Genomic DNA, 25,373 nt, shown 5'->3' with positions numbered 1-25,373 from the left:
AAGGCCTGGGCCTGTATAAGTCTCTCCTCTCTTGGCTTCCTTTTGGATCTACATTCTAAGCCTGGCCAGCATTAAGGGGACTAAGGCTGCCTGTTTTCTGCCCTGCTCATCTTCCCAGCTTATCTGGGCAGGGTGCTCTGCAGCTGTCCCTCTGATTATTGAGCACACCCCAGCCATGTCTACTTGGCCATCACCACATCTCTGTACCTCCTGGGGTCTGCGAGGCTCCCAGGTGCATTGGGAAGTTGTTCTTGGAGCCGCACATCTTGTCACATCCACACTTGCTGCCATGTTGATCCCAGCTGCACTCCACTGGCTGACTGCTCCTCCTGTGCCACATTTTCCAGCTTCCTGGGATTCTTGGCCCTCTTTGGCAGCTCAGGCTGTATTCTCTCCTTCTCCAGTCTTTCCCCCCCCCACAATCCCTTGCTGCCTGCTGGGGCCAGGCAGCCCAAAGACCAAAGTAGCTGTTGCAGTGAGTGCAAAGAGGGACTGGAAGCCACCCCCGCACAATCTTTCTGCAGAAAGACTACACTGCAGCATCAACAAATAATCTCAAAAATTACATCTAAAAATATTTTTAAACTTTATTGGTAACATTTTATTTTTAAATGACATTGTTCCGATGGAAAAATAGTTACATATAGTATAGTTTTGAAGTTTTTAAATGTTACATTGGAATTGTGTAATTCTACAGAAAGAAAACATGCTTATAAATGTATAGTATAATAACTTAAAAAAAAACCTGATCTCAATCCAAAGAACAGGTAGAGCTCTGCTCTCAATGGATTTCCCAACTTCCTCTTCCTGCTGCAGGCACTAGTGCCCCCCCCCATCTGTTCCTAATGGTTAGGGGTCTTGGGAGACAATAGCATGTGGTATGGAAGGCTGACATCCCAGCAGTAAATCCTTGAAATTGCAGACCCTCCCCCTTGTATGACTGAAAATGTCTTCTGCTCATGTCGCTTTTGGATCCAACCCCATGGTTTTTGCCACAAAAGGAATTCATTTTGAAGGAGATGGTTTATGTTACAAAAAAAAAAAAAAAAAGCCCCATTACAATCCTGTAGGTAGAAAAACAACTGACACAAAAGGAGTTTTTTAAATGAGGGATTTTTAAATTATTTATAAGTTATTCTGCTCATGCTTCTGTGGAAAGGCAACAAACATCTTTTGCTGAAGTTGTTTTAAAATGATTTTTTTTATATTTATATATCCCAAAGGAACAAACTTTTGAAAGTAAAAAATCCATGGTCAACATACCAAAATTCATTTTTGGCGCAGAAACACCTAAAGCAGAAATGAAATAATAATCAAAAGTAATGGTAGGAATCCACTCATCCCTGTTCTTACATTTCTGCTGGTCTTTGCTGTGTTTGTGCATATATAAGTGCAGAGATCTCTTAGCACTTGGACTGAGTCTAGGTTGCCTCATTTCACCTTCAGTTTTCAATAGGTGACGAATGTATTGTCATACTGGTGCTATACATTTTATGCATAAATAATCTGGAGTCGGGTAAACATAAAGTGGCATACTTTGCAAATATTACCAAATTATTCAGGATTTCGAAAAACCAAGTGCAGAAAGAAAGGAATCTCTCTGGTCTGATGGACCAAGAGTCTGATTCAGTATAAGGTAGCTTCATATGTTTAAATAAGAGAACTTGTGAAAGCACAGAAGTGTCACAATATCAGAGATTTGGCAAAAGCACAGAAAAGGCCAGGTAGGGAACTGGTGTACTTTCTCTGTGAGGACCATTGTGTGTATGTGTCTCTGTGTGTTTAGTTAAAGGTGGAAAGACAATTGGGCAGGATGGGAATGACAGAGTTTTCTAACCTTATGTGGAGAAAGAGGAGAAAGAGAGAAGTTGTGGTTTTGTTTTATAGCATGAGAAGTTGGGATCATCCAAATTAAATTGTTTGCCTGTAGTTCAGAAAAGATTAAAGAAAGTAGGCCTGTAAACAACATGTAATGAACTTATGGGAAATTGCTGCCACTAGATGGGTCTAACAATGATTGTAGCTCAAATAGCTTGAAAGAGGAATTAGAAATGTTTATAAAGAATAGGCGTATGATTGCTAACCACATGAACTAAATTGGAAACTCCATATTCAGACTCAGTATTGGCCGGAATATATATTGTTAGGGGAAAAAGAGTAGGGGGAGGCTGTTGCCTTCATGCCCTGTGTATAGGCTTCTGGAAGTATCTGGGTTGCCCGAATGGGAAAGAGGATGCTGGACTAGATTAAACTTTGGGTCCGATCTCATAGGGCTCTTCTTAAGGTTTTGTCTGACTTTATAGACCATCTGTTTGTTGGGTTCCTGTGAAGGCTGAGGTTTTAAATGCCATTAAAATAGAAGTAGTGTGAAATGTGGTCTACTCCTACCTTCACTGACACACTGAACCCAAGTAGCCTTCTAAATGCATTTATTTCATATGAATCATCAGGGAAACAGGATTTTAAAAATAACTTATTCACTCCAAGAGGTGGGAAAAATGAGATTATTCAGGAAAGAGGCTTAAAACTGTTTTTTAAGTAACAGCTTTTGCTGGGCTCATTAAGTCCTAATATGTCAGTTATCAGCTGCTGTGTGCAGAGAACAGTTATCAGCCAGACTTTTATTCTTGATGTGAATATTGGCCTTCTTTCATTCTCAAGATTCTCAAAGTGTAAATGTCATCTCTCCCAGAAACCACAAATCTTTAACCATTTTCAATCAGAAACAGGGCCCTGATACTGCTACAATCTCTTCCTCAAGCATTCATAATGATAGTCTGCTTTTTCACAAAAGACAGACTGAGTAGGGTTGTCAAGTGCCAGGTGGTAGTGAGCAAACCCCTGCCAATCCACCTGGCTGCCCGCCGACCAGCTGAGGGTCAGCGGGCAACGCGTGCATGTGCGACTGCCCGCAGCGCCTCGTCACATCCAGTTTACACCCAGAAGTGCTGCATTGCAAGGGGCTGTTACCACTCAAACTCCCGTTTGAGCGGTAAATGGCCCTGTTTGAGTGGTAAACTGCCCCTTGCGATGCAGCGCTTCCGAATGTAAACCAGAAGTGACGTGATTGCATTGGCGTGGCCGCACGTGTGCTCTTGATTTTGCCTCACCTCCACCCCAAAAACCTCTCGCCAGAGGAGAGGGGGGACCTGGCAAGCCTAACTCTGAGACAATCACAGTCTCCTGATTTTCAGCCTACCCCTCTTTAAGCATAAACCCTATCTGACCTGAGCTGACAGTGTAACAGATTTTTTTTCTCTCATCCACCCTCCCATCTGGCTTCCTCAGCTACCCATAGATCTTGACTAAATGTTAGCAGCTCTGCACAGAAACCAAACATGCATAAAGGGGATTGTTGGGTTCTCATTTTTCTTTACAACAAGAAAAGTTATGGGTATGTTTTATTTTTTTCTGGGGTAGCTTTGACTTTACCTATTTTATGGCATTATGCTGTAGCATTTAAGTTGTTTTATGGTATTAAGGTATTAGAACACAGAAGAGTTCCATTTCAACAGGTAACACATTATTGAAAGGGTCAATAAGTATTGTTCTGCAGAAACTGAGAAGTTGTAATGCTTATGAACCATATGTAGCAAATGGCTAGTACAAATGTCTCTTATTTACAACTTATCGGATCACCAGACATGAGGAAAGATGCCTGAAGATAAATAAAACTGCCATTCTATGGCATTTTTCATCATATTTTATTTCTATTTAAGTGCTCTTTAGCTGTGCTTTAAAAAATTAGAAGCGTTTTAGTATGTTTAAAGTTGGTTAATGTGTTTATAAAATTCTGTGTTTTAGGATGTCTTCCAATATTTTCACAGGGGTAAGCTCCATTGAAGTTGTGGTCCAACATGGTTTAGCTACACCTGAAGGTCTAACTGTGGACTGGATTGCTGGAAATATATACTGGATAGACAGCAATTTGGACCAAATTGAAGTTGCAAAATTAGATGGCACGCTAAGAACAACTTTAATAGCAGGTGGCATGGAGCATCCTAGGGCTATTGCTTTGGATCCTAGATATGGGTAATTATATGTAATTTGCATCCTTGTTTACAACACAACCGAATGAACAGGTTTTTAATACAACGTGCACTGTTTTTAGTTTGTTCTTTCATATGCTAATCTTCAGCCTGATTTGATTAAACAGCTTATGAATCTGTTCTGGGAGATGGGGTTCTTTGAATTTCTGTTTTTCACTCACTGTAGATTTTGACTAGGCTAGTATAGGTTTCAATTTCTGCATCTAATTTGGAGATAACAACAAGTACATTTTAAAGTCCCCCCCATATTTTTACATAGCTGCTAACAAGAAAAGAAAAAGGGGGGAATTAAAAAAAATACAAATGATCAGTTATTACACCGTTTTAAATTAGATTTAGAAAATCAAATTAAGATGGTATATATGTGGTATTTAACTCCAATTAGAATAAGTAAAATCTACAAATCAGTAAATGATAGTTGTTGGTACTGCAATAAAAAACAAGCAGACTTCATACATATGTGGTGGAAATGTGAGAGAGCTATAACGTTCTGGACTGAAACAGTGAAATATCTGTCTGTTGGAATGGAGATTGATATCCCATGTAAACCTGAGATACTTTCGTTAAATGTAGCCCCTAACCCAGTGGTTCCCAACCTTTTTTTGACCAGGGACCACTAGGACATTTTTGTTCGGTGCAGGGACCCCAAGGTTCAAAATAAAAATTCAAGAATTTGAAAATAAACTTTAATCATAACTGTTAGTTAAACAATAAACTTAGAATAATATTTGAATATATATTTTTATAATAGAGAACTTTTAATTGAAAATATTAATTTATTATGGGTTTATAATTTTTTTTCGCGGACCTTAATTTAGTTCTCGTGGACCCCTGGGGGTCCACGGACCCCCGGTTGGGAACCAGTGCCCTAACCTAATTAAAGATAAATGATGTATGGGGTTACACATGATAACTGCTAGAATGACTTTTGCCAGACATTGGAAACAAAAAACAACTCCAAAGATAGAGGAATCGTTGGTTAAAGTAAAAGAAATATATGTATTAATTAAGCTAACAACACATCAGAAAAATGGTGATACAATGAGCCTAGACGAACTATGGTTACAAACTGTAAATAAAATGGAAAATCTTATAATCAAGGGTGAGAAAGGACAATGTGCTGCAATGACAGTCTAGCTATTTTGTAGAGGAATAAACCATGTATTTGGTGTGGTAGTATGAACGAGGATATTGAAATAAGCTGTAATATAGAAATTCGGGTTAATATTCTTTTTAAGTTTACATATATATATATTGTATTTTAAATTATGAAGATTGCCGTATGTTTTTTGTTTTGTTTTATTTTGCTGTTGTTTATTGAATGAATAATTAAAATTAAAAAACACCAAAGTTTCAAAAAACACAAAAGAAGAAATAACTATTATTCCATGACATTATCAACAAAACCCATGTTTCCATGAACTTATCAACCCTTATATTATTTTTATATGTAATTCTATTTTGATATGTCAGTTTAGACATGGGAACAATCTTCTGTACTCTCACAATCCAATCATTTATATTAAGGGCCACAGAGAATTTCATACAGAACATTATACATTGTCTTGCAGCAGTTAACCAGCTCATTTTAATTCTGAGATCTCTGTCTGAGGCAGGTACACAATCTTAAGTACAGCATTTAAAAGCAACCACAGGATCAGATGGTAAATCATGGCCTGTTAATTCTAAAATGTACAAAAAAATCTGGTGCCAAAAAGGTTTTATTTTAGAACCGCGCCAACAAAAAGGTAATAAATTTTCTTGACTTGAATGACACCTACAACATAAATCCTGTTATCCAGGAGTGCCTACAAAGGGTAATAAAATGGCACATGTGAAGGGCGGTCATCCCAACCACAGATTCCCCACAATGTCCCACATGCACAAAATTATTAAAAATATTGTATAAACCTACCTCCAGGCTATGTGTCTAAAGTACATATAAAACATAAATGAATTTTGTGTTTAGGCTTGGGTCCCATCCCTGAGATATCTCATTATGTATATGCAAATATTCCAAAATCTGAAGAAATCCGAAACACTTCTGGTCTCAAGCATTTCGGATAAGGGATACTCAACCTGTAAGTGCTTCTCTGTAGCAGCATATAGTTCCATCCACTTTGAAAAATGCAGTTGTGAGACTCCTCCTGAAGAAGACATCCCTGGACTCAAATGATCTAAATAACTACTACTGAGTGGCTAGTATTCCATTCTTGGACCAGGTACTTGAGTGGGTGTGTATGTGTGTAAGAGAGTTTGTTCTAATATATTTGGTATGGGTTCATTTATTAGTAAATATTGACATCACCATGGTATTTCATCTATACCAAAACTACAAATATGTTGTTGCCGTTTTTAAATTATTTATTTGTTTCTCTTTCTGGAAAAACATTATATTTTGTTTCTGTACTTTGTATCATTCAGAATTTTGTTTTGGACCGACTGGGATGCTAACTTTCCTCGCATTGAATCTGCTTCCATGAGCGGAGCAGGAAGAAGGATCATATATAAAGACATGGATAGCGGAGCGTGGCCAAATGGACTCACTGTTGATCACTTTGAAAAACGAATTGTTTGGACAGATGCTAGGTAAAAAGTGTTTGGCATCTCTTTTAGAATATATGTTAGGTATGAATACACCTGTTCTAGGTGTCTTTGGGTATACTAACACCTTCCTGGCAGTAAGCCTCAGTGGGTAAAATAGGACTTACTTTCAAATAGACCTGCTTAGTATTGTACCCTTTATGTATGAATAATAAAGACTGCCAGAGCTGCACTTTATCTGTTGTTTTTATAACACATACAAGTGCCAGTCTGTACCCATTAGCACAGTATCTGATCCCCATATAATTGTTGGACAGACAGCATTGTCACACGAGGAAAGGCACTCTGTTGATTTTCCGTACCCCCCACCCTAAAAAAAGTCAATGTAATTTTTTCTAGAAACATGATGCAAAGCACTGAGGCATTGTAGAAGAGGCACACTAAATTTATTTAGTTAGTTCTGAAGCACCTACAACTGCAGTCCTATGCATACTTACATGAGAATTAACCCCACTGAATATAATGGGATCTACTACTGAATAGACAAGCATAGATTTTTTTTAATGGAACATCACGAAATGGTAGAAATGATAAATGAGCAATTGTGCTCATCACTGATGACATCACAGGCAATATTCAATTGGTGACCCTAACAACTTTTTAAAAAATTATGAACATTGTGTTACCTCTCATCTAACTTTGAATTGCAAGGGATCTTTTGTCCTTACTGCAAAAGAAGTAAAATTCGATGTGAAGGAACCAGATACAATCCAGATATTAACAACTAAATTTTAGCTATGCAACAATGAAAATTTTAAGACAATGTTGTTCCTAACACCAATCAGATCATATCTTGGATCATAATTAACACATCTGGAGATGCTGGATCTTGAACCTGGTCAAATAGTCACACTCAGAAAACAGTCTTTCTCAAAAACAAGCTTTAGTGAGAGCTACCCCCTTATGTACACACAGCTCCCCAAAAATGTCCTTTTAGGGTTCCCTGACATAACATGAAGATGTACAGGGAATATATTTACTATAGACTAGGCATGTGTCTCTATAGGTATGGTAGTGTGATCACATAGCAAGAGGATTTAAATGCATCGGGGAAGGTGTGCATGATTTTTTGACAGTCCAGGTTAGACTTTAGGAAATTAAGTTAATCCATACAGCTTTATGAACTCATTTGATTATTTGAAATCAATCTTTTTTCCTTCAGTAAACTTTCCTGGTTGTAGTATCTTCAAGACTCCCTTCCATCTGGAACAGCAGAGTCTCAAGTGCAGGGACTCTGGAATATATAGTTTTCCTAAGTACTTAGTACAGACATGAGGTGCCCTGAAAATGTATCTGGGATGCTATGAATAGTCTCATAACAGTCATGAGTACACAGAGCCGAGGGGCACGCAGTTTCCATGGCACATGATATTACTGCTCAAGTACTCTAGAAGACTACATGTCCCAGAACCCTTTACTGATCTACATGTGTTCAGAAATTCAGTTTGATTCCAGCACTAGAGAGGAAAATTCTTGGGGAAATGGAACTTAATTCATAATACAGCCAAGTATTATGAATTGGAGATTTCCCAAACATTATTATTACAAACTTTGGTAACTTTAGCAGTAGCTATTAGAAAATAAATATTTTTTTCAATTCACAACACCTTTTCAAGGAAAATGTAGTCTTTGAGTGTGTCATATAATGTATATAAAATTGCATTTATTTTATAATTTGTTTAATATTGTTGCAAGGTCTTAATTATGTTCATAGACTTTTTTGCATTACTTGTGATTTCAGTATTCTCACATTATTTTATGGTTCTCTTTCTTTCAAAAATTGATCTCTTTGTGGTTATCTTTCAGATCAGATGCTATTTATTCAGCATTGTATGATGGAACTGACATGATTGAAATTATACGAGGTCATGAATATCTTTCCCACCCCTTTGCTGTCTCTTTATATGGAAGTGAAGTATATTGGACAGACTGGAGGACAAACACATTGTCAAAAGCCAACAAATGGACAGGTCAAAATGTTAGTGTAATACAAAAAACTAGTGCACAGCCTTTTGATCTTCAAATCTACCACCCAAGTCGTCAACCACAAGGTAAATGAAAGCTTTTAATACTATCACTAGAATTTACCTTTTATTAAATGGTTTCTGTTTTGGTCTTTTTGTTTACACTTAATTTGTTTGTTAAATGGATATCTCTTTTTAAAAAGGTAAAGGTCCCCGTGCAAGCACTGGGTCATTCCTGACCCATGGGGTGATGTCACATTCCTACGTTTACTAGACAGACTTTGTTTACGGGGTGGTTTGCCAGTGCCTTCCCAGTCATCTTCCCTTTACCCCCAGCAAGCTCTCTTACCTGCTTCTATTAATAATAAGAACTTATTATGGCTTTGACTTGTTATATTAGCACTATGTGAGTATCTCTTGAAATGTCTTTTAATATTTCCCAGTTAGTGGTGTTTATATAGATATAAAATGGGAATCTGTGAACAGTGTTATTGTTGGCTTAATGACACATTAAAACTATGGCACTATAAAGATCACTAAAACAAATCATGAACACAGAATTAACTGCCCTTTGCATCTGCTTCAGCAAAGTATTACCAACAGTTAATTGAAAATCAGAGAACATACTTAGAAGTCTTAGCATCAGGTCATAACAGTAACAAATATGGTTTTAGGTTGTGTTGGTACAACACACGCTCCATTGACCCTAGAACCTCTTCATGACCATTATTTTTTAATAGAGAAACAGTGGAGTCGGGAAGATGTTTACAGGTTGTTTTTACTGAGGATTACAAGAGCTAGAGAAATGAAGGAAGTTCTTATGATTTCAGGGGAAGGACAATCACAAGTGTGTTTCTTCCTTTTACATGCTACCACTGAAAATAGCATGGTTTTCTATAGTTGTTTAAAAAGTATATTGTGGGATTTATTTATTTATTTCTCAAATTTCTAGCCCAGGCTCTCCATGCAAGACCAGGCTCAGGGCATACAACAATAAAATCAACGTAATATACATACATATATCTATGAAACGCTTAAAACCATAAAATTACTGCATCACACTCTTTTACAACTGCTAAAGCCATAGATGGCGTACAGAATTACTACAGTACCCGCTGAGATATAACAGGCAGGCAGGAGCCCCTCTAAGCATGAAATACACGAATCAACGCAAAGAAAAAGAGAGGGGTAGTGAAGCCAGCACTGATGATATTTGATATCTCTTAATTGTAGGCCTGGTGGAATAGCTCTGTCTTAAAGGCCCTGTGGAACTCTTTAAGGTTCCACAGGGCCCTGATGTTACCAGGCAGAGCATTCCACCAGGCCAGGGCAGCCACACACTCCTAGGGTCGGGGGCCATCAATAAGTCATTATCAGATAAATATAAAGTCCTTCAGGGGGTGTACCAGGAGAGGTGGCCCGGAAGATATGAGGGTCCCAGACCATGTAAGGATGTGGGATGGTATAGTATAACCCAATCTTGTCAGATAACGGAAGCTAAGCTGAGTCTGTACTTGAAAGGGAGACCTCCAAGGAAGACTCTGCAGAGGAATTCAATGGCAAGCCACCTCTGCTTAATCACTTGCCTTGAAAACCCTACCAGGGGTCTCTAGAAGTCAGCAGCAACAGGCAGCCCATTCCTGAAGGGGGGTAGATCCATGGCAGCCAAGAGCAGTGGAGCCGTGCCGCCTCTTCAGTGGCTTCCCTTCTGCCGTGGAAGTTAAAAAAAGCTTTTTAAAAAATAAAAAGGGGGAAAGCCCCATTGAAAACAGCGAGACTGTGCCACCAAAAAAGGGGGCACAGCCCCACCGGCATTCAAAGGGGCATTCACAGGGTGAAAGGGCTGTGGAAGCTGCCAGGAAAAGCCCTGTCAGCTAGGCTGTTCTGGCAGTGGAGGCTGGCGGTGTGTGGACGCCAGCATATTTGCCCCTGCGCCAGCATAGGTGCCACCCTAATCCATGATGTGGTGGCACCTACACAATACAGGATCACACCGGCTCCAAAGGAGTTTTGCCTCCCCCCTTCAAGAATGGGCTGTAAGGTCTTCAATCCATGGATTTACTAGAGGTGGGCTTTTATCTTTCCAGTACTGTAATACAAGACTTTTAGCTGTAGTAAGGGCACCATCAGTTAACCTCCAAGAGATGGGCAGATAGTTTAAAAGTACATAAGCATCCTTAAAAATCAATTAACATTCTAATACAAAATTGATATGAGTACTAACTTCTTCCCACAAAAAAAGAATGACTGGAAGCACCCAAAGCATAAGTGATCTGTCCTGTGAGCTACAACAATCAGACATTTTACTTAATCTTTTGCTTAAAAGTTGATTATTATTATTTCAAGTCTCAAGATCTATGGAGAGAGCAGGTATAAATTTTAAGGCCATACCCATTAGTTTGTCAAAACACAGCAATCTAGCTCCTTATTCCATTCATTTCTGAGACTGGGCACATCATATTTATTAATTGACATCAAATATTTATAAACAAATATTGTAGATTTTGTTTTCTGCTTTGATTCAGTTAGAGTTTCCAGGAAAGGGGACTCAGAGATGCTTAAGGCCACAGGGCCATATTTAGATACCAACAAATGTTGCAATTATAAATATTCTACTGAAGGCGACAAATCATAGCTAAACCTTAGCTGAGAAAATGACAAAAACTCATCACCATAATCTATCAAATTGGTCCAATGTAAAACAAAAACAAAAAACTATCTATCCAAGATTTATTGGGGATTTATACTGAAATGTAAATCTAAAGCTGCAGAATTTTTGTAAGAGTGAACTTTTCTATATAAAAAGGAAGCCAAGCAATGGAATTGCTGTTAAACTACCTTAGTGCCAGTGGATTTCATTGTAATTAAAATATCAAAATATTGTTTTGTTATGATCTGCCTAAAACATACCTAAGATATTTAATCCAACATCTGTTGGAATTAATTATCTTTCATTTTAACAGGATAATATTAATAACAGGATAAATATTAAGAGCATTATCTTACCACAGTTCTACACATCTTAATCATGTTTATTTAAACAAGAAAGCTATAAACATTTGTTTATTGTTCCCATTGGAATCTGTGAAATTTAAAGGCACTTGTTTTTTGCTGGGCCATGGCCTAAAGATTAAATAGTAAAAATATACTTTCTTAAAAAAGAACAGTTCAATAAAATCTGCCTTGAATGACAAGGCGACGTACGTTTTAAGAGAATAAATAAATACAATAAAATGGATAGCCCTTCTAAAATTAATTAATATTTGATATATTATTAAGAAGGTTCTAAAAATAGAGGAAAAGTAATGTTAGCTATCTGAGAAACAATACCGTTGTTAAAATTACCCAAAGAAATGATAGAAAAGGTTTAAACCATTAAACTTAATATTTGCAAGGGGAATAGTAATTGTGAAAATAGTTCTACTCATTAAAAAATCTTAAGCTTAATGAGATTTTATTGGGGGGGAAATAAAAAATGACATAATACCAAGTAAAGCTTGTCTTTGGTCCTGCATCCAAAAAGGAAGATGCAGACACAAAGATTGGATTAAATTAAGTGGATTTTTACATGGGAGTGATTTTCCTCCCCCATTTTTGGTGATTAATTCCAAAAGGGCTGTTTAATTATTGGGGTGTTTCATATGGCTTTGTTTCATTATTTTCATTTTTGTTTCCATAATTCTATTTTAGTATTATTTCCCATTGGTTTCAATGGAATATGCCTCCCAAGGTCTGTACCTTCACGGTTTTCCATCCAAACTGGACAAAACTGAGGGACAAAACTCTCAGGGAAGGAGGAGTTTAGAGTTACTGAAGCCTAGTTGTGGCCTTGTTTAGTTATTTGGTTGTTGTGTTCCAATAAACATAGTTCTTATGAGCACTGCTTTAGTTTTGTATGATGTGAGGGGGGAATATTATTTCTTTACTAGGAAGTTTTTAAGGATACTAAGGGAGCAATCTTAAGCAGGTCTCCTCAGAATCCTACTCAGGTCTATTCCGTTGGGCTTATTTCCAGGAAAGTGTTTTTTACGATTGCATGGTAACTATGTAATCCAACACAGGAGATTACACTCTCCTAAATTCACTGGTCAATGTGCTTAGTAGGGTGTAATTCTCCTGAGGGTTTTACTACACTTGAAACATCTGTGATCTCCCTCCCTTTTTTAACTAAAACCAATTACCGCAGTTCAAATAGGAGGCCAGCACAATTACTGTGCACGACAGCAGCTTATCAGCTGCAGTACCACTCTCCACTGCACTATGGAATGCATCTGCTCATGTGTGGGTGCTCACATGCATGCTTTCTCCTAGCAAGGCCACCTAAATTGAAATGCAGACTGGATTTTGTACATGGCAGATTTTTAGAGTAACTTAACCAAGTGTGCTGGTGTTTGGTTTGGCTGTGGAGATTCTGAAGCTTCTAGGAGTTGACTTAAGCGACCATAATGTGGGGCGGTGCTGTGGCTCTGTGCATGCAGAGGCTCGCAGTTTCCGCTCCCAGCATCTCTAGTTAAAAGAGTCAGGTAGTAGGTGATGTAAAAATCCTCTTTCTTAGACCCTGGAAAGTTGCTCCTAGTCAGAGTAGATAATATTGGTGTTAATAGGCCAATGGTATGAGGCAGCTTCATGTGTAGATTTACAATTTGCAATTATTTCTGCTATTTAATTTATGCTGTTTTCTTGCATGAAACAATGACGAAAGAAGCTAATGGCAGAAAGAGTGGCTATTTATTGTGGAAATTGTGGGTGAATTTTAACTTGGCATGAGCTGAGCCATCTTTATTGTCTGCTAGGTTTCTGTGGTTGGAAATGGGCCTTTGTACCCTGACAAGTTTTTATTCTGGCTTTGCTATTCTAAAAGGACAATTGTCAAAGAAAACAAGGCCTCCGTCCTTGGGTGCTGATAAGATGGTACAGAGTACAATTTTGAGTTACCCTCCCTGAAGCTACAAGAAGCTAGATACAATTTCTAAGCTGCATGAATGCGTCAATACTTGCTTATCTCTAATTGGATGGGATAATTCTTCTTTTGCAGTGCTTCCTTAGTAACACTGTGATGTCATTAAAACTATAAAAGTTGTATGCATAATGAGATCATTAGAACTTCCTTGTCTTTAAGTGACTTAGACTAGGTGAACTTCCCAGCTCAAGGTTTTAATAAAGGGTTACTTTAATGGCTCTGTTTTGTCTGGAGTGCATCATTGGGCAACCCTCCTTGGAACCTTAAATAAATTCCCCATCAAAATGTACTTCTCCCCTCCTGTCTTTCCTTCCCCCCCTCCCCTAATAAAAAGGTTTTCTGGTTTTGTTTTCATTTTCCGATTGGCAAATTCGTTGGTCTCCATAAGAATAGAAAATAATATGCAGTTCTACATAGATAATATTGAATATTGGAGAGTCACTTCTTATCACCATAAGGAAGTCTCATTTTATGCTTTTTAATTCTAGCTCCCAATCCTTGTGCTGCTAACAATGGCAAAGGCCCGTGCTCTCACATGTGCCTAATCAATCACAACAGAAGTGCCGCATGCGCATGCCCTCACCTAATGAAGCTGTCTACAGACAGGAAGATGTGCTATGGTAAGTTTCTTAATTTGTTTTCCCCTATTAAATACTTATTTTCCCCTGCTGTATTAGTTTAAAGATTTTAAATAGAAATACTGCGGAAGTTTTATGCAAAGCTATTTGCCAACAATTTTTGACAGTACCTCTTGCTTCACATGAAACCCATAGATTGCTCCAGTATATTCAGCTTCTGAAGCTTTGATATGTATTACTTTCCTCCTCCTCTTTATTGGGGATGTATATAGTGTATTTGCAGACCTTATCTCTACAGAACAGGGAGATTTGCAAGTGGAAAGGGCATCATCAGAAAATGATGATGCAGGTAAACTGCATAATGAAAAGTACTTAATATTTAATCTCTACTTGCTTTTCTTCTGAAATCATCTTAACATCATCATTTTGGGATTTACGAACTAGTCCTTAAAGCAGACAGCCTCTCAGGGGAAGAAATATATTAAAACTAATAGGTAATAGATGCAGAAATCATTCTCAAACTTTCTTCCTTCAAACAAGTTTGAAATATTTGTTTATTATGTGTGGAACCTACCAGCTTTTCCACTGGGGAGAGATAATCCCCCACCCACCCCGCGCCACACACAAAGAAATATGGAAATATGAGGCATAGGACTGGACTGAAACAAGAAGGGGAACTAGGCAAAATCACCCTTACTCTTTCGCCCTGTTCACAAGTTACAACGAACACACCCACAATCTGTATGCTGTGTACACTTGGTTTTTCTGTATATGTGTGTTGAGTAATTCTCATGTCACATTCAGAGCACATACAGCTGATTGTGTGATTGAAACCACACATTTATCCCGGTACTGGTCTCTGATTTCATTTAAAGTGAATGCATATTGGCTGTTTCTTAAAGAAAAAGATGCATGTGTGTAATTGTAATACGTTTTTATTCAAAGCTGATATTGTATTGAAATAAACTTGATTGATTGATTGATTGATTGTAATATGTGAACAAGGTTTTGTACCAGTGAAAAAGCTGGTAGGAACCAGTCCATTGCCTTTTCAGAATGTATTAAATATATTTTGCATGTCAAATATGGGCATTAACCATTTAGATATTAGATCTTCACCTTCAGAGTACACATAAAGTTCCACATGTGTCAATCTCCCCCCCTCCATTTCCTTCAATGGAGGAGGTGGCTAAACATTCACTGTCACTTGCATGTGAATATCAGAGCCCCCAACCTGGCAAGCAGTAGATGCACTGGCATGGTTTGTCTCACTCAGAGGTCTTTGGGTAAAATGACATCACAAAGTTACGATGTCACACACATGACAGCACATGTGTGTGCGCTTGAAGCAGGAACCGTCTAATGAGGCTAGCCCTGACAGCAACTTCTTAAATACAAGAGGGGCAGAACAAAGTGAAAATTCTGGATTCTGGGTCCTCCTGGAAGCCCCACTCCTCCCAGCAGCCTTGGGCACCCTGGCTGGTTGCCTGTGCTGCCACCAGGGCCATATGCCATGGCTCCCCGCTGCCACTGTGGAGCTGGAAGGGTTACAACTTTGCATTTTTTGACAGTCTTCTACATTGTTGAAACTTAATTAACATATATATGATAGTTGGAATCCAATGATTACTTTCTACCTTTGAAATAGCATCTTTCATTCTTACAGAAATGAAGACCTTTCTGCTTTATGCACGCCGTACAGAAATAAGAGGGGTTGACATAGAGAACCCATACTTCAATTATATTACAGCCTTCACAGTTCCTGATATTGATGATGTAACAGTTGTGGATTTTGATGCAGCCGAGGAACGGTTATACTGGACTGATATAAAGACACAAACTATAAAACGAGCCTTCATTAACGGTACTGGCTTAGAAACTGTCATCTCAAGAGGTAAACATACATATACTTTAAGTATGACAATTTTAATTTCTGTTCTCTTTTATGTTGCAAAAAAAATGTGATGTGATCAGGAAAAACAAGCCATTGCCATTCACCAAGAGTATATTCTCACTACAGATTTAATATAGTTTAATTCCTTATGCTTAATCTACAGGGTCATGGGAACTTTAGTTTGGATATTCACAAACTATGGACTTCCAGTGGAATAATCCTGGCATTTCCAACAAACTATAGTTCACAGGATTATTTTGGGAAAATCAAGACATTTAAACAGATATAAAACTAGTATGTAGTGTTGATGTTTCTCAACATAATCTTGATGAATTTAATTTTTTAAAACAAATTTGACTCTATAAATCATGGCAGCAATCTGGGTAAGTTAGCACATGAGTAGATCTTTAAACTAAATGCAGAACCCACCCATACAGCTGATTGGTGCTATTCAGGGCTTCTAACTTGTAGCCATTTGTGTGCAACCCTGGCTGCTGGATCAGGTTAGGTAATTATACCCATAGAAGCCATTGCTGTACATAATTTTCCATTCCGCAAGGGCTTGTGAGTGGGCTATTCCACATGCACAACTTACTCATTATTTTCTTGGCAGTTGATCCACAAACATTTAAATCGGTGTGGGAAAATCGTTCTGCACTCATGGCCTTTCCTCTGAATTTCTTCTGCTGTGGAGTCATCATATTTCTTCCACACATGGCCAAATAAACAATTATATCCACCAAGGGTGCTGGATGTCACCAATGATATCATTGGTGGTATCACAGCACCAACCCTCACTTTTTAAATTTTTTGCACATGGAGTCTAGCAGTACAGTGCAGAAATACTAGAGACATTTCTTCCTCCACCATTTCCTGTTTACTGATTGGACAATCAGCGCACATGTGGAATGGTTGGAGAAGAGAACATTCAACACAATGTGATTTTGTGGGGATGGTGGAGCCCCCGTCTTTGGAGGTCTTTAAGCAGAGGTTGGATGGCCATCTGTCGGGAGCGCTTTGATTGTAGGATCCTGAATGGCAGGGGGTTTGACTGGATGGCCCTTGTGGTCTCTTCCAACCTCATGTGATTTTGTGATATTTTTGTGAAAATGGCTTCTGACCCTGCATTAACCAGAGTCGTTTTAAATAATAAGTAAAATTCTTTCAACAGGTAGTAGCAGTTAACAGAAGTAGTCTCCCTACAAACGGCCAGTGCAAGCAACTCTCCCCCCCCATTTTTTTAAAGGACGAGTTTAGCAATAGAACGCTAAAAAACGAACTCACATGTGGAAGAGTCAGACCAAAACACTAAAGAAAATGGCTCCTGAGCCGGTGTTAACTGGTGCCATTTTAAATCGTTTGTGAAGGATCGACATCTCCCCCCCCCAGAAAAACAAGTGATTTATTTTCCTTTTTTAAAAAAAGCAGCAATAAAATATTGCCAGATCACTGAAGCATTGAATTAGTAGTCTCAGAAGGTTCTATGAATCTCCAGCTTTTATTTTTTTTTAAAGTAAGTATCTAGCCTCTTCCCTCATGAAGATATGCCTTTTTCCTTATATCTCTGTGAGGGAAGGCGCTACAGAATTACTTTTTTTAAATGAAAGCTGGGAATTCAGAGAACCTGCTGAGACAATTGCTTTAATGCTCTAGCAGTCTAGCAATATTTTATTGCCCCTTTAAAAAACTGACCAGAAAGCAATGCAGCCATGAAACTGACCAGATCCCAGGAAAGTTAGTGGGGACAAAGCCTGTGCTTTACTTCTGATCAGTTTCATAGCAGCAAAGCTGACCAAAACAGCCTCGCTGCGTGCGGGCAGATTCCTCAATGTTTGATTGCTAATTAAAAAACAAAAAAGAGTGAGGGAGCCCCAAGTAGAGGGGAGGCGGGAAGGGGGCGTGGAATCAGTTGGGGAGGTTGGATATGGGTGTGGGTGGGTCTCAATGGATGGGGAGGAAAACCCCAAATGGAACATTTCCGCACATTGAGTGAAGCTGACTCAGAATCGGCTTGAGAAGAAATGTTGTGGTAAAAGTGCTCATAAAAAAACAGAGAAAAACTGAGGGGGAAAATGAAGCTACTGCTTTAGGGGGCAAAGCCAAAAAAGTCAAACTAGTTTGGGGCCAAAACTGACCAAAACCACACATGCAAAATAGGCCAGCAATTCTACTTGTTCACAGTCTATTCCTCAAACTTAGGACAGCTAAATGTGTGTGTGTGTGTGTTTGCTTTTTGTATTCCATTGAAAGTCATCTGAATATTATTTACATTTATTATTACATTTAGGCCCAATTCTGACACTAAGGAGGGCCAGAAAATATATTCCATAGTCCCTGTGATGCATCTCAGTCATGAGGACTTTCAGTCAGACAAGTACTGTGAGTTCTCCACTGGGAACTCCATTCCCAGACATGCATAGGCCCAATTCAGATTGAGATTGCAGTGTTCAGGGAGTTTGTATTTGTATATAGTTGAATGATGAATCTTAACTGGTTTGATCACTAATTCATGGTGGCATCATAATTGTTACATCACATCCGCAACGAAAAAGAAAACTGAAGTATGGTACATATATTCTCTAAGACTCCCTTGGTATCTCCGTGCCTCTTATTTATATACTAAACTTCCATTTTGGTGCCAAGGCCTGAAGGGGTAACTTGGCATATCTCATGGAATCACAATTACTGGGAGTGTTCTAGGATGGGCCTTTATGACAAGACTGGCACTCAGAGGTATCAGACCACACTTAGAAATCTACTGTAACTTCATTGGTGGACATTCTGTGGGGAAAAAAGACTATTTCTGACATCATTAATATACCTTATTTACTTCATTGACCAGACCTTTACTATCATCATGCCCACATTGGGGAATAGCCAGCTCTAAGTCCTGATTTCTGCCACCTCTACTGTTTGAATTTTCCCTTGGCATCTAGGACCAATCCAATACTATCCCATTAACACAATTTGGGCACACACCTGTCCCCCTTTTCAATCCCCTTTTGTTCCCAACCTGAAAGAGAATATTATTTTGTTTTTGTAGTCTTCTTGCTTACCCTATAGCTGGGGATGGATTTTTCCCCCAAGGTAGCTTTTGCCTGCCCTAAAATAACTTCAGTTGTGTAAGTTGCCTGTCTGTCCACACAGCATATGATCCTGCCCTGGATGTTTGCATCATTGCTGGGCTCTTTTGGATCCCAGGATAAATAGCTATAGGTCTGCCTTCCCTGCCTTCTCCTTGTTCCTCTTTATAAATGAGTTTACTTGCACAGATTATTGGTGCTTGGAATCACTCATCCAAATTTGTTAATTCCTCCATGCATTGATGCTTTGTAGGATTGTCTGTAAAGTGCAGGGAGGGGCCGTGGCTCAATGGTAGAGCATCTGCTTGGCATGCAGAAGGACCCAGGTTAAATTCCCGGCTTCTCCAGTTAAAGGGACTAGGCAAGCAGGTGATGTGAAAGACCCCTGCCTGAGACCCTGGAGAACCGCTGCCGGTCTGAGTACTGACTTTGATGGACCAAAGGTCTGATTCAGTAGAAGGCAGCTACATGTGTTCATGTGTTCAAGTCACAGCTGACTTATGGCAACTCAGTAGGGTTTTCAAGGCAAAAGATTAGCAGAGGTGGTTTACCATTGCCTTCCTTTGCATAATGATCCTGATATTCCTTGGTGGTCTCCCATCCAAGTACTAGCCAGGACCGACTCTGCTTACCTTCTGAGATCTGACAAAATCAGGCTAGCCTGGGCCATCCAAGTCAGGGCCTCTGCATGATTAGCCTTTAATAAAGACTATTTCCGATTTGTGTGCTATTTGAGTTCTCTGTATTTTCCTTCAAACATTTCCAACCTTATAGTAGTGTTTCACTGACTAGTCAAGGTTTCTTGTTGCTGACATGGGGTCATTGTTTGAGGTGTTTTTAGAGTTATTGGCTCTTGGAAACATGTAAGAGTATTGCTCCAAGGGACATTTTTGCTTCATCCTGTGTTAAAATCTCAGCCAAAGCTATATAGTTACCATGAGTAAAGCAATGTGAGGCTGTCTACATAGGGTTTTTGAGGCCAATTTTTGAAGGTGGGCTTTGGTGAAGGAGGCAGACCAAATTTGCATGGACTCATGTGCCTTACTGGCTGTGACCCAGAACAGTGTTTCTGCAGTAACAAAGAATTCTACTCACAAATCACCATTTTCTCATCTCCCCTGTCCTGCAATAACAGGGGAGGATGGGGAAAACCAGGAACAGCTTTGAAGGAGGCATTTGGGGCTGCAGCAGGGGGAGGGGACATGACAGAATCGCGCTCCCTGAATAGAAATTTTTATGATGATGGAAACTGCTCTGGGTACAAGTCCCTTATTACTTGTAGCATCTGAAAAATTGGGGAAGAAAAAAGAGGGGAATAAAACCCAACCTGAGAACAGAACCTGGGTAACCAAGGTTGGGTAGAAAGAAAGAAAAAATATATGTGTATATAAATACTAAAAATATAATTTATTAGAAGCACTAAGTAAAGGTTAAAAATATTTGAAAACATTAAAATAGCACAATGGCATTTCCTAGGGCTGATCTCTGTAACTTCATACCAAACGTGTTTCGGCCTATTAGGCCTTCATCAGTGGTTAATTAAAACACATGTTAAGCCTGCACACATTTACAGAAATAAATAAATACATAAACAAACAGTTCAAACCCAACCAGGCATGTGTATAGGTTGTAAAATCTATTACCAGTTACTCAAACATCTGGTCAGATTGGTTCTAGTTGTACTACTGGTTAGTATATGTTTCTCATATACTATGTGTGCAGGTATCAACCTAGTAGAGCAGTCATATACATATATATATATACATATATATACATATATATACATATACACACACACACACACACATATATATATATATATATATATATATATATATATATATAATTTCAACCTAACCTTGGGTACCCAGAATCTGAAAAAATTACATTTTTTTAAATTAGGGGTATGCAATTTTTTTTCTTTTATTGTCTCATGAATGCACTTGTTTGGTTAATTTATTTATTACTGCATACATTCATTACCTCTCCCCCAATATTTTCAGTGAGAAACATATTTCAGTGGAAAGAGCATGCAGTTAAGATGTTACATCTTTTCTTTTCAGCCTGCCTACAGAAAAGATCTGCCTCCTTGAGTTCTTTGGGCTCACAGTTCACAGTGTCCAACCTAATCTCTGGGAGTTTTTAGCAGTTTCATACATTCTTCTCCAGTATCCTTCAATTATCACTGTTAATACATGAGCAGAAACGCAGGGCTACAAAATATAACAAATATTTGACTGGGATTTTGTTTACTAGAATTTCAGTGTTTGTGTAGTGCTGCATATGTTCAACATAAAAGACTGATAGATAATGTTCTAAACCAGAGTTTATCCTGTTTAAAATAATATAGATGAAATTGCATCTTTGTAGTTGTTGATAAGAAATTTCAATCCTTTTAAAGATAAGTGATATATTTTTGGAAGGAGTAGTAGCTTAACTAAAAAATGAAAATGTATTGGGAGAACAATTTGAGCAAGTATTTTGCTGTTTTATGTTTTACAGACATTCAGAGTATTCGTGGATTGGCTGTAGATTGGTTATCACGTAATCTGTACTGGATTAGTTCAGAATTTGATGAAACACAAATTAACGTAGCACATTTAGATGGCTCATTAAAAACATCAGTTATACATGGAATTGATAAACCACAATGTCTTGCTGTTCATCCAGCTAAAGGGTAAAGTATATATATATATATATATATTTAACAGTAGAATTATAATATTTTAAACTTAAACAGGAAGCTTGTGGCACCTTAATAACTAACAACATTTTCTTCAAGCATCATCTTTCATGGACTAGAGACCACTTCTTCATGTGCAAAGAGTGCTTACTGGGTCATGAAAGGCAACAAAACATAATTATATAAAACTCAAATGTAGTCATGAAAAATAGAGAGACCATTCATTGCTAGAATAGTTAACACTGGTAATGGGCATGAAGTCTGGTGTGCTGATCAGAGATTTGTTTTTAATCTCAACATGAGTTTCAACTATTCTAGCAAGACCTGGATATTAACTAATTTAGCAATGAACATTCTTCGTATTACAGACGCTAACTAACTTTGCAGTTAATGGTCTTTGTATTACAGACGTTAGCTAGTTTGATACAATTTGTGGTGTTCTCTGCATTTTTCAAAAATTACATTTCATCCTGTGCCACAAGACTGCTATTTATTTTGGCTGCAACAGACTAATACTGAAATCATTGTAAACTGAATGTATCCAATATAGGGTTGTTGTATTAGGTGAAGTTTTCAGACACTGTAGATATTTATCTGCCTCCCTGGCTTTGAAAAATGTGGCAGGGGGAGAAATAAGCCCTTCAGAGAAACAAAGCCAAAGTCATGTTTTCACGATAGGGCCATGCTACTGCAATGGATGGGCAGGCAAGAAGCCTCCCTCCACCTCCACTCAGATAACTTTGCCATTAGATTTGGAGCTTCCATGTAAACCACAAGTTGGGAGGAAACCTACCTAATCATGACTCCCTTCAAAAAGGGTGAGAAAAAGTAAGCACATAGGTCCTCAGAGAGATCAGCTGTTTAAATAAAGACCTTACCTCCCACCTGAAATCATTTTGTGGTGGAAGGGATAGCTCACAGTACTACCCCGTCATGCTCTTTCATTGTTGGGTTAAGTACGAACTGGGGCTGAATAACAGTATTGCTGAAAACCTTTTGCTGCATTCAGAACAAAAATTAGAATCCAGAGAAAATGGTACTTTGTCATATTTTCCTCTTAACCAAAGGAAGAGGATAGCCAGAACAGATTGCTTTTAGGCCTGTGCATATCAATAAACCCGAATCAAAAAATAAACCCAAAATTAGCCATTTTGGTAAATTTCCAGTTCAGGTTTACCGAATGCACAAACCTGGGGAGAAAGCTAAAGCCGAACAGGTGATTCCGAATAATTATTCGGCTTTTTCAGGTCCTGGGGGCATTTTTCGAGATAGAGCTCCCAAATTCACAGTGTAACTTGAAGGGACTCTCCTTGCATGACCCCCCAAATTTGGTGAAGATTGGGTCAGGGATCCAATTTTATGGGGTCCGGAATGGGTCACCCCCCTCAATAGAGAATCATTGCAAACTTCGCAGTATTTCTCTAAGGAAGAGGTGGTGACCCCTTCCGGACCCCATAAAATTGGACCCCCTGGCCCAGTCATCACCAAACTTTGGGGATCATGCAAAGAGAGTCCCTTCAAGCTACGCTGTAAATTTTGGGGCTCTACCTCAAAAAATGTCCCCCAGGAGAATTTTAAAAATACTTACATTTTAGACTAGTAAGTAATGGCTGTCATCAACCTCCTCCCTCAACAGGTCTTCCCTTTCTCAAGGCTCGTGTATACCTAGCAGTATTAAAATTATGGGAAAAAACAAAATAGCTAGAACAAAATTGTTTAGCAGTCAATCGTTTAATATCATGCTAATGAAAGATCCATCATGCCTTAACTTCTTAAATAAGATATTATCTCAGTACTCAATTCCAGATGACCTTTTAGGACTATCAGCAGATTTTTCCCAACTTAAAGACTAGATCTACAAATTAGATGCCCTGATGGACAGAACACAGATTCTGAAATCGGGAACTGTTTCTTGGTTTAAACTTTTCAAAACTGACCATCTTAGAGCCACTTATTTAGTCAATATACCGAACCCCAAGCTTAGAGCAGCCTGTATGTCCCTGCGGTTTCAAACAATGCCAATGGCTGTACTGTCCGGGCGTTATTGCCGAATTCCAAAAGACCAACGTTTTTGCATCTGTGGAACATCTGCTCTAGAGGACTTATACCACTACTTATTTGAATGCCCTCTATATGTGGAACCCAGGGCTAAATTTCTTGCCAAGTTGGTTTCTGGCCTAAACACCCGTCCTAGAGCTGAGAAACTAGTATTTTTGTTAAAAGATACAACCGGGTTTGTCTCTTATAGGACTGCCCTGTATGCTCTGGCAGCAAAGAAAATAATGGCCAATATGGCTGCTAAGGGAGTAGGTCCTCCAAGTTTATTTTAATGGTCGCTAGGTCCCATTGGCTGATTGGGACACAACCACAATTTTTAGGTACTATTTTGTTGTTTTGTATGCATCAATTTAGCAAAGTTTTATTATGTATATTTATTATTAATCCAGTATGTTACTAATCTAATATTTTTATGTATTTGTGGTATCCTTCATATGTTTGTAATGGCCTATGGCTAAATGCAAATAAAACCATTCGCCCTCAAGACACTAATTTCCCCATGGTTAATTGCAGGGTTTCACACGATCTTGTGAAAGTGAGTATTCCCACATTTGTAATGGCCACTTCCTTTCTTAAGAGTTGTGGGAAAACTCTATTTCCCATGATTGATTGTAACCCTTCAATTAACCATGGGGAAATTAGTGTCTTGAGGGAGGAAGCAGACAGCAGCCATTGCTTACAAGTATAAAATATAAGTATTTTTAAAATTCTCCCAGGGGGCATTTTTCGAGGTAGAGCCCCCAAATTCACAGTGTAGCTTTAAGGGACTCTCCTTGCATGACCCCTGAATATTGGTGATGATTGGGTGAGGGGATCTGATTTTATGGGGTCTGGAAGGGGTCGCCCCCCTCGATAGAGAATCATTACAAACTTCACAATATTTCTCTATGGAGAAGGGGGTGACCCCTTCTGAACCCCATAAAATCAGACCCACTGGCCCAATCTTTACCAAACTTTGGGGGTCGTGTAAGGAGAGTCCCTTCAAGCTACTCTGCAAATTTGGGGGCTTTACCTTGAAAAATGATCCCCCAGGGCCAAATCTTTTTGAAAATAAGCTGAATGCCCATATTTACCCATGTGGGCATTTGGCTTATTTCAGAGTTCCCCTGAAAAATCGGGCCCAATAAAACCGAACCCGAAAATTACGCAAAAAAAAAATTGCACATCCCTAACTGCTTGAGTCTGAATTCTTGTAAACAGTATTCCTCTTACCCAGTTCCAAACAGATTTCAGAAAATAATATTATGACATTTTCTCCTTGAGACACTCCAGCTCACAGCATCAGCTTGGGGAAGACATGTGGGCCTGTAAGATGAAAGTAGGAAAGATCAGCAAGCACTTGCAGTTCCTAGGATCCAATCCAAAGAAAATATTTTTTGTCATTCTTAAAACCTTAATTTCAAAACGTTGATGTCACAGCAGAAAATCTAGGGACTTGTAGAATAAAACTGTTATATTACTACTGTAATCTACTATGTATTGGTATATATTTCTAATGCA

The 25,373-nt window shown here is 38.6% G+C and overlaps 1 protein-coding gene across 1 annotated transcript in view; it reads left to right on the top strand.

Moving 5' to 3' along the window:
- The window catches only part of LRP1B (LDL receptor related protein 1B), a 566,614-nt gene that overhangs the window by 304,681 nt on the left and 236,560 nt on the right, over positions 1–25,373 (top strand). The window contains exons 24-29 of the mRNA XM_056861170.1: positions 3,828–4,032; positions 6,474–6,638; positions 8,460–8,704; positions 14,066–14,197; positions 15,822–16,049; positions 21,635–21,809. Coding sequence (XP_056717148.1) covers positions 3,828–4,032; positions 6,474–6,638; positions 8,460–8,704; positions 14,066–14,197; positions 15,822–16,049; positions 21,635–21,809 — 1,150 coding nt within the window. The remainder of the gene's footprint in view (positions 1–3,827; positions 4,033–6,473; positions 6,639–8,459; positions 8,705–14,065; positions 14,198–15,821; positions 16,050–21,634; positions 21,810–25,373) is intronic.

The sequence above is a fragment of the Euleptes europaea genome, chromosome 15 (genome assembly GCF_029931775.1).
Source record: "Euleptes europaea isolate rEulEur1 chromosome 15, rEulEur1.hap1, whole genome shotgun sequence".
Classification (NCBI taxonomy): domain Eukaryota; kingdom Metazoa; phylum Chordata; class Lepidosauria; order Squamata; family Sphaerodactylidae; genus Euleptes; species Euleptes europaea.
The sequence above is the reverse complement of the archived record's forward strand: the minus strand, read 5'-3'. Positions and strand labels throughout refer to the sequence as shown.